At 44.3% G+C, this 9,468-nt stretch overlaps 1 protein-coding gene across 1 annotated transcript in view; it reads left to right on the top strand.

Annotated features, from left to right (window-relative positions):
* Positions 1–1,042: 1,042 nt before the first annotated feature.
* The window catches only part of LOC111727424 (zinc finger protein 883-like), an 11,941-nt gene continuing 3,515 nt past the window's right edge, over positions 1,043–9,468 (top strand). Inside the window, exons 1-3 of the mRNA XM_023517166.1 lie at positions 1,043–1,054; positions 1,176–1,302; positions 2,411–2,506. Of these exons, the coding sequence (XP_023372934.1) occupies positions 1,043–1,054; positions 1,176–1,302; positions 2,411–2,506 (235 nt within the window). The remainder of the gene's footprint in view (positions 1,055–1,175; positions 1,303–2,410; positions 2,507–9,468) is intronic.

Below are 9,468 nucleotides of genomic sequence, written 5' to 3' on the forward strand. Positions count from 1 at the left end.
AAACCTTATTGTAGGTATACATTTTTAAATACGATGAAGTCTTTGAGAACAGGATTTTAAAAATGCATTTTTATGGGCCAGGGGTGGTGGCTCACGTCTGTAATCCCCGCACTCTGGGAGGCTGAGGTGGGTGGATTGCCTGAGCTCAGGAGTTTAAGACCAGCCTGAGCTGGAGTAAGACCTTATCTCTAAAAATAGCCAGTTATTGTGGCGGGTGCCTGTAGTCCCAGCTACTTGGAGGCTGAGGCAAGAGGATCACTTGAGCCCAAGAGTTTGAGGTTGCTGTGAGCTATGATGCCACGGCACTGTACTGAGGGTGACAAAGTGAGACTCCGTCTCATAAAAAAAAAAAAAGAAAATTTTTTTTTTTTTTTTGAGACAGAGCCTCAAGCTGTCACCCTGGGTAGAGTGCTGTGGCATCACAGCAATTCTCCTGCCTCCACCTCCCAAGTAGCTGGGACTACAGGCGCCCGCCATAACACCTGGCTATTTTTTGGTTGCAGCCGTCATTGTTTGGCGGGCCCAGGCTGGATTCGAACCTGCCAGTGCAGGTGTATGTGGCTGGTGCCTTAGCCTCTTGAGCCACAGGTGCCGAGCCAAAAAATTCATTTTTAACGTCCCTAGAAAGTGAGGAAGTTTTGGACACGGAACTGCAGATGATTTTTTTTTTTTTAAACTCTCTACAGTGGTTTTGAACCTCAGATTTCTTTTTTCCATGAATCAAGAACTTAATACTTCGATAGAGGACTTTTTTGGGGGGGGGGGGAAGAGCCTTAAGCTGTCTCCTTGGCTAGAGTGCCGTGGCATCACAGCAATTCTCCTGCCTCCACCTCCCAAGTAGCTGGAACTACAGGTGCCCGCCACAACTCCTGGCTAATTTTTTTTTTTTTTTGGTTGCAGCCGTCGTTGTTTGGCAGGCCCGGACTGGATTCCAATCCGCCAACTCAAGTGTATGTAGCTGGCGCCTTAGCCGCTTGAGCCATAGGCGCCGAGCCTGTTAGAGGACTTTTAAGATTTGTTCTCCTATAACATATAATGCCAGATGAAGTACAGAGTAGGTGTACTGTGTAACCTTATCAAGTAGCAGCAGTGAACACGAACAGGGTATTAGTTCCCAAACGTTGCATTCTTTCTGTTCAGGTCACTGTAAAATGAACACAAATACACTTTTTTAGGTATTAGTGTCATTCAAGGATGTGACTGTGGGCTTTAACCAGGAGGAGTGGCAGCACCTAGACCCTGATCAGAAGGCCCTGTATAGGGATGTGATGCTGGAGAACTACAGCCACCTCGTCTCATTGGGTAAGGATTGTGTTTTATGTAATCCCAGATAGCACTTATTTTTCTCTTTTTTTAAGCTGGTGATATGTGGGATCTTTTGTAGAAATTAATGATCTTTAGCATTGAAATTTGGAATTCAGAGGTAACCTCTGGACTGTAACTATAAGGTGATAGATGCCTTTTGGTCACTAGAAACATTTTCCCCCATCTCCTAGTGAAAATTTTTTTTTTTTGTAGAGACAGTTTTACTTTATCACTCTCGGTAGAGTACCCTGGCATCACACAGCTCACTGCAAGCTCCAACTCCTGCGCTTAGGCGATTCTCTTGCCTCAGCCTCCTGAGTAGCTGGGACCATGGGCACCTGCCACAACGCCTGGCTATTTTTTGTTGCAGTTTGTCCGGGGCCAGGTTTGAACCCACCACCCTCAGTATATGGGGCTGGCGCCCTACCCACTGAGCCACAGGTGCCGCCTTCCTAGTGAAAAATTTAAGTGGCCTTATTTTTTCTTTTTTGAGACAGAGCCTCAAGCTATTGCCCTGGGTAGAGTGCTGTGGCATCACAGATCACAGCAACCTCCAACTCCTGGGCTCAAGCGATTCTCCTGCCTCTGCCTCCCAAGTAGCTGGGACCTTAGGTGCCAGTCACAACGCCTGGCTATTTTTTGGTTGTAGCCGTTGTTGTTTGGAGGGCCCAGGCTGGATTGAACCCGCCAGCTCAGGTATATGTGGCTGGCACCTTAGCCACTTGAGCCACAGTTGCCGAGCCTCTTTTTTTTTTTTTTTTTGAGACAGTCTCACTATGTCGCCCTTGGTAGAGTGGTATGGCGTTATAGCTCACAGCAATCTCAAACCTTTGGACTTAAGCGATTCTCTTGCCTCAGCCTTCTGAGTAGCTGGGACTATAGGCACTCGCCACAATGCCCAGCTACTTTTTGGTTGCATTTGTCATTGTTGTTTAGTAGGCCCTGGCCAGGTTTGAACCCACCTGCTTTGGTGTATGTGGCCGGTGCACTACTCACTGAGCTATGGGCATGGAGCCAGTGGCCTTATTCTTGAATAGCTCCTGAAGCTGTACCTTTTTTCTTTAGATGGCCTGAAACCCAAGTCTTGAGTCATTTCCATTCACAGGGTGTTGCTTTACCAAACCAGAAGTGGTTTTCAAGTTGGAGCAAGGACAAGAGCCGTGGATAGTAGAGGAAGAGTCCCCATACCAGAGCCACCCAGGTGAGTTAGCACCAGCTGTAAGCCAAATGATATTGGATCCCAATCCATTCAGGTGTTGGGCCTTTGTGGTTTTTTTTTTTTTTCTTTTTTGAGACAGAGTCTCAAGCTGTCACCCTGGGTAGAGTGCTGTGGCATTCAGCTCACAGCAACCTCCAACTCCTGGGCTCAAGTGATTCTCCTGCCTCCACCTCCCAAGTAGCTGGGACTACAGGCGCCTGCCACAATGCCCAGCTATTTTTTGGTTGCAGTCGTCATTGTTGTTTGGCGAGCTCTGGCTGGATTTCAATCCGCAGCACAGGTGTATGTGGCTGGCGCCTTAGCTGCTTGGGCCACAGGCGCTAAGCCAAGGTTTTTCTAGGATTTTTTTTTTTTTTAGAGGCACCATTTTCAAAGTGGCCTAGAATAGCTTGTTTTTCTTAGATATATATAACATGCTTGTGGGTAATGCTGTCACAGCTGAATGATCTTGGGTTTTCACTTAAATTTTTTTTGAGATGGAGTCTTGCTCTGTCACCCAGGCTAGAGTACAGTGACATCATCATAGCTCACTGCAACCTCAAACTCCTGGGCTCAAGCGAGTCTCCTGCCTCTCCCTCCCAAGTAGCTGGGACCATGGGTGTCTGCCACAACGCCTCGCTATTTTTTGGTTGCAGCCGTCATTGTTTGGCGGCCCAGGCCGGATTCGAACCTGCTAGCTCAGGTGTATGTGGCTGGTGCCTTAGCTGCTTGAGCCACAGATGCCGAGCCTCATTTTAGATCTTTTATCTATTACTTTTCCTTTAATTATGTATCATTTTAACTGCATATCCCTTATTCATTTCACAAATATTAAATTATTAATTTACGATGCCAGTTATGTCTATGAGCTGAGGACATACAATGATCCTGCTATTACAGAGTTTTTAATTTCTTTATATATATATATATGTATATATATATATATATATTTTTTTTTTTTTTTTTCCGGCCAGGGCTGGATTTGAACCCACCACCTCCAGCATGTGGGGTCGGCGCACTACTCCTTTGAGCCACAGGCGTTGCCTAGAGTTTTTATTTTCATTTTGGAGGAGAGGAGAGTAAAATTGGTATGATAGCAAATGTTTTTAAAATATGCTTTTGGGGTCAAAATCAGAACACAAATTTTAGTGGTGTGAGGGAGTGTGTGAACCATGTGGTCTCTGAATATTCTAGGCATTGGAGGCTTTTGACCAAACAAGTGACAGCATCTGGTTCATCTCTCTCTGGTTTCTAGGAAGAGAGTATGCCTTTGAGGGGATCTTTGGAGGGTGAAGCAGCAGTGAAATCTGCAGTAGTCTGTCACTGCCTGGTGAGGCTTTATACTAGCTTGGGAGTTTTGGAGGTTATATGAAGTATATGGGTTCTGGATAAGTTTTGAAGGATTTGTTAGATTGTTTTTGGAGTATAAGCAAAAGTGGCACTTGCTACATAGAGATAATTTTTTCAGTTGGGGAAAAATGGGGAGAATAGTGCTGGAATAAGGATGTAGGCAAATCTAAATGGGATTATAGGCATGAGCCACTGCACTTGGCTCAGCTCCAGGTATTTTAAAAATTAAGTAAAAGTGGACTAAATTCTTTTGATAAAAGAGATACTCAAGTTGGATTTTTAGAATGTATAGGCTTTTTGTGAGTTATACCTAAAACAAACATGAAATGCTAGAATATAAAAGAAGTAGGCTCGGTGCCTGTGGCTCAAGTGGCTAAGGCGCCAGCCACATACACCTAAAGTGGCGGATTCTAATCCAGCCCGGACCCACCAAACAACGACAGCTGCAGCCAAAAAATAGCCGGGCGTTGTGGCGAGCGCCTGTGGTCTCAGCTACTTGGGAGGCTGAGGCAGGAGACTTGCTTGAGCCCAGGAGTTGGAGGTTGTTGTGAGCTGTGAAGCCACAGCACTCTACCCAGGGGGATAGCTTGAGGCTCTGTCTCAAAAAAAAAAAAAGAAGTAATCAATCATATAGAGCCAAATACTAAAGAAGATAGATTTGGAATGTCGAAATAGATAAAGACAAAAGCAGTGTAAAATAAGAATCTATATTGGGATAAAAATGGTCACTATTCAAAGATAAATGTTTCATCACCAAAGGAAGAAATAATAATTAGTTCTAAAACAATAGATTAAGCCAGGTGTGATAATTCATGCTTATAATCCCAGCACTTTGGGAGGCTGGGGCCGGATTTGAGACCAGCTTGAGCAGCAGAGTGAGACCTGTCTCAACAAAAATTTAAAAAAATTAGCTGGGCATATTAATGTCTGCCTGTATTCTGGTTACCCTGCAGTCTGAGGTAGGAGAATCACATGGACCCAGGGGTTTGAGGTTGCCTTGAGCTATGATAGTGCCACTGGACTTTAGCCAAGGTGACAGAGTAAGACCCTATCTTTAAATAAATAAATAAAAAAAAAGCTTTAAAGAAAATTTGATAGAACCATAGAGAAATGCCAAATATACCAAGATTGCAGTACATCCCTTTCCATTATTGATAGATCAAGCATAAAATTATTATTTTTGAGACGGAGTCTCACTCTGTAGAGTACTGTGACGTCACAGCTCACAGCAACCTCAGACTCTTGGGCTTAAGTGATTCTCTTGGCTCAGCCTCCCAAGTAGCTGGGACTACAGGCACCCACCACAATGCCTGGCTATTTTTTGTTCTTGTTGTCATTTGTTTAGCAGACCCAGGTCAGGCTTGAACCCTCCAGCCTTGGTGTATTTGGCTGGTGCTGTACTCACTGAGCTACAGGCACTTAGCCTTTTTTTTTTTTTTTTTTTGAGACAGAGTCTCACTTGTCACCCTAGGTAGAGTGCTATGGTGTCGCCGCTCACAGCAACCTCCAACTCTTGGGCTCAAGTGATTTTCTTGTCTTAGCCTCTCAAGTAGCTTGGATAATGCCCAGCTATGTTTAGAGACGGGGTCTCGCTTTTGCTCAAGCTGGTCTTGAACCTGTGAGCTCAGGCATTCCACCTTCCCAGAGTGCTGGGATTATAGGCGTGAGCCACTTTGCCTGGCCTATAGTCAGGATCTTTTTTTTTTTTTTAGACAGAGCCTCAAGCTGTTGCCTTGGGTAGAGTGCTGTGTCATCACAGCTCACAGCAACCCCCCAACGCCTGGGCACTCACCACAACGCCTGGCTATTTTTTTTTTTTTTTTTTTTTTTTTTTTGGTTGTAGCCATCATTGTTATTTGGTGGGCCCAGGCTGGGTTCAAACCCACCGGCTCAGGTGTATATGGCTGGTGCCTTAGCTGCTTGAGCCACAGGTGCCAAATTTCTCTTAACAGCACAGCTATGTTACACTGGTGTCATCTTCCTCTGAGAAGATAGCATTTGATACACTCATTCAGGACTTAAAAATAATGAAAAAGGAGCTCACAAAAAAGTCCCCACATGCAGTGCATCCACCTGCCACCTCTGTTAAATTCCTGAAAATTATTTGGTAAACAAAGGGCCATGTCATCCCTGATAGTGTTTAGAAATAGGTACTAACCTTGTCAGCACCCACAATGTTAATTCAAATATCTTTTAATCCTGTTTGGGATCTGGAGCAACATATTCCCCATTTATAAGCTTTGCTTAATTTCTTTTTTTTTTTTTTTTGAGACAGAGTCTTTATCACCCTCGGTAGAGTGCTGTGGTGTCACAGCTCAACGCAACCTCCAACTCCTGGGCTTAGGCAATTCTCTTGCCCCAGCCTCCTAAGTAGCTGGGACTAAAAGTGCCTGCCACAATGCCCGGCTATTTTTTTGTTGCAATTTGGCCAGGGTCAGGTTCGAACCCACCACCCTTGATATATGGGGCTGGCACCCTACCACTGAACCGCAGGCACCACCAAGTTTTACTTAATTTTATTGATTCTGTTATTTGCAAGTCTACCCAGTTGAATGAGTTCATTTTAACAAAAAGCCCTGAAATTTCCACATTGTAAAGCAGCAGGGGTCTCATTAGTGTCCTCAGTCTCCTTTGCTGTAGGGGCTTTAGCAGCTTCCTCATGCCTCCTGAGGGCCGTATATCACCCTTGAGCTTCTGGTATCAGAAACATCCCTCTTTGGCACTGTTCAGTACAACATTAGAACAGCAGTTGCTGGCTATATACTGGGCTGTCTTAGAAATAGAAGCACTTAAGGGTCCTGAGCTTGCAACCATCCATACCCAGCTGTCCATTATGCCTTCGATCATGGATGCAGTACCCCACAGGTTCTGCACAGCTAGCAAGGCCACCTTGATGCAGGATGGAACCACTCTTGGCCCCTTTGCCTTAATCCTACTTGCATGAGTGAGTGCCTTCGTTTGTCCTCAGTTTCTGGCTAGATGTCCTGGTCTTCCCTCTCCCAAACTTCTGGGATACCTGGGGAGCCCCTTGTGATTAATTGAATGAACAGAAATGAAGTTTTCTGGACTTTACAGATGTTTTCACCACATATGGTGAAGCTCAGTAGCATGTTGCTGCTTTCCGTTCTTTAACCAGGATGCCCGTCATCAAGTGCAGGACCCAGGAGACAGCACCAGTGGCCATATTCAGGCGGTAATCCTGGCACCAGATGCCCTGGCCAATACATGGCTCTGTCTACATTTTTATGATCTCTTGGACCATTGCTGTTTGAGTTGCCGCCTTTGGGATAAAGACTGTTGGAATTCTCTTGCTTCACAGATACCCACAATCTAAATCAAAGTAACAAATTATCTTTAGATATATTAAGGATCCAATACAATGCCTCACCGGGACACACCTTACTGACCAGACAGTTCTTACAGTGACCAGCGCACTTCTCAGAGTACTCAGTGGTGAACTTTTTGGGTTTTTTGAGACAGAGCCTTAAGCTGTCGCCTTGGGTAGAGTACCCTGGCATCACAGCTCACAGCAACCTCCAACTCCTGGGCTCAAGCAATTCTCCTGCCTCTGTCTCCCAAGTAGATGGGACCACAGGCGCCCACCCCAACGCCCGGCTATTTTTTGGTTGCAATCGTTGTTGTTTGGCAGGCCGGAGCTGGATTCAAACCTGCCAGCTCAGGTATATGTGGCTGGCGCCTTAGCTGCTTGAGCCACAGGCGCCGAGCCAATGGTGAGCTTTTGAAAAGGATATTCAATATAAATTCTACATCCTATCTAGGCACCAGACAGCTAGTTTAATTAGGTATAACACTCATCAAAGAACACTAACTTAATAAAGTGGCAAGTAGGCTTCTTGCCACAAGCATTGATTAAATTTATCAATCAGGCTTGACACCTGTGGGTCAAGCGGTTAAGGTGCCAGCCACATACATCTGAGCTGGTGAGTTCGAATCCAGCCCAGGCCCACCAAACAACAATGCCGGCTACAACCAAAAAATTGCCTTGTGTTGTAGCAGGCACCTATAGTCCCAGCTACTTGGGAGGCAGAGGCAGGAGAAACTCTTGAGCCCAGGAGTTGGAGGTTGCTGTGAGCTGCGATGCCACGGCACTCTACCTAGACAACAGCTTGAGGCTCTGTCTCAAGAAAAAATTAAAAAATAAAGAATAAAATAAAACTTTGATTACGTTGATGTTAGCCTGACAGGATAGACCTGTGAATGCCCCGTTACTTAACACCTGAAATGTAAGGTCCTTTTTAACAAGCATCAATGATGGCCACATGTAGCCTCACCAAATTAATTGTTCTCTCTTTGTCTCCTAGAGGTACCTCAAACCATAGTGCTTGTCACCTTGCTTGTACTTTTCATGTTAGTGTGTATCTTCCTGGTACATATGGTTAAATGCATTAATTGGTGAAAGGTGCTTGAAACAGTGCCTGGCATGTAATAAAGTCTAAGCTACATACCTCAGTGTTGAATATCACTGTGATTACCTTCGAAGTACTCCCTTTCAGAACTTACACACAAATGCCATGACTTAGTCCACCCTTCAACACAATTTTGGAACTCATTTTCTAGAATGGGCATCAAAGCTGTTGTATTACCCTTGATGTCCTGAATGTCATCAAAATGTTTTCCTTTCAATGTTTCCTTTATCTTCAGGTAAAGAAAAAAAGTCACTGTGGGCCAGATCAGGTGAGTAGGGAGAGTATTCCAATACAGTTATTTGTTTACTGGCCAAAAACTCCCTCACAGACAGTGCTGTATGAGCTGATGTATTGCCGTCATGCAAGAAACATGAGCTATTGGCCAAAATTTTCAGTTAAGATTTTCCTAACTGTTTATCTATTGATGTTTGCCTGGTCTGCTATGCTTTTCTCAGGCAGCTGATTATGATGCACAATTTGATGAATTTTTGCATTGTTTTTGTCAGTTTTGCTCATTACCGGTGGCTCTGACTTCTCCTCATCAGTGGCATTTTCTGTTAGAAAAATATTTAATGCATTTGTCAAGCCATTTTCTTCATGGCATTATCCCCATAAGTTTAGACTAACATGTCCCTTTCACTTCTACTCTTGCCAAGTTTAATAAGAAATTTACAAATGTTTGTTCATTGATATAATCGAACCTCTAACATTCTTGCAGTGGCACACAGAAACATGCAACAATAATAATGAATGCTACTCAGCAAGATAATCACTGCATGTCAACACTGAACACAGCTGTGTTGAAGATTCTAGACTAGGTTGAAAGTATCATCTTTAAAAAAGTTCACACAGGAAAGAAGAACCAGAAATGATGAAATAAATTAATAAGTACATGGTTTACATACAGGAAAAGTGAAGGATTAGGGTTGTGTGAGGGGCAAGACGTTATGAAAGAAGCAAATCAAAAGAAATAGGTTTAACAGTTTCATTAATGGACAAGGGTGGTAAAAGAAAATGAAGATGCAACAGCAAAATAAAAATATGTACCCAGGCTCAGTGTTCCGTCGCTCAGTGGTTAGGGTGCTGGCCACATACACTGAAATTGGTGGGCTCAAACATGGCCTGGGCCTGCTAAACAACGACAACTGCAACAACAACAACAAAAAAATAGCTGGGTGCTGTGGCGGG

The sequence above is a fragment of the Otolemur garnettii genome, unplaced genomic scaffold (genome assembly GCF_000181295.1).
Source record: "Otolemur garnettii isolate 467f Iridium unplaced genomic scaffold, OtoGar3 scaffold00105, whole genome shotgun sequence".
Lineage (NCBI taxonomy): Eukaryota > Metazoa > Chordata > Mammalia > Primates > Galagidae > Otolemur > Otolemur garnettii.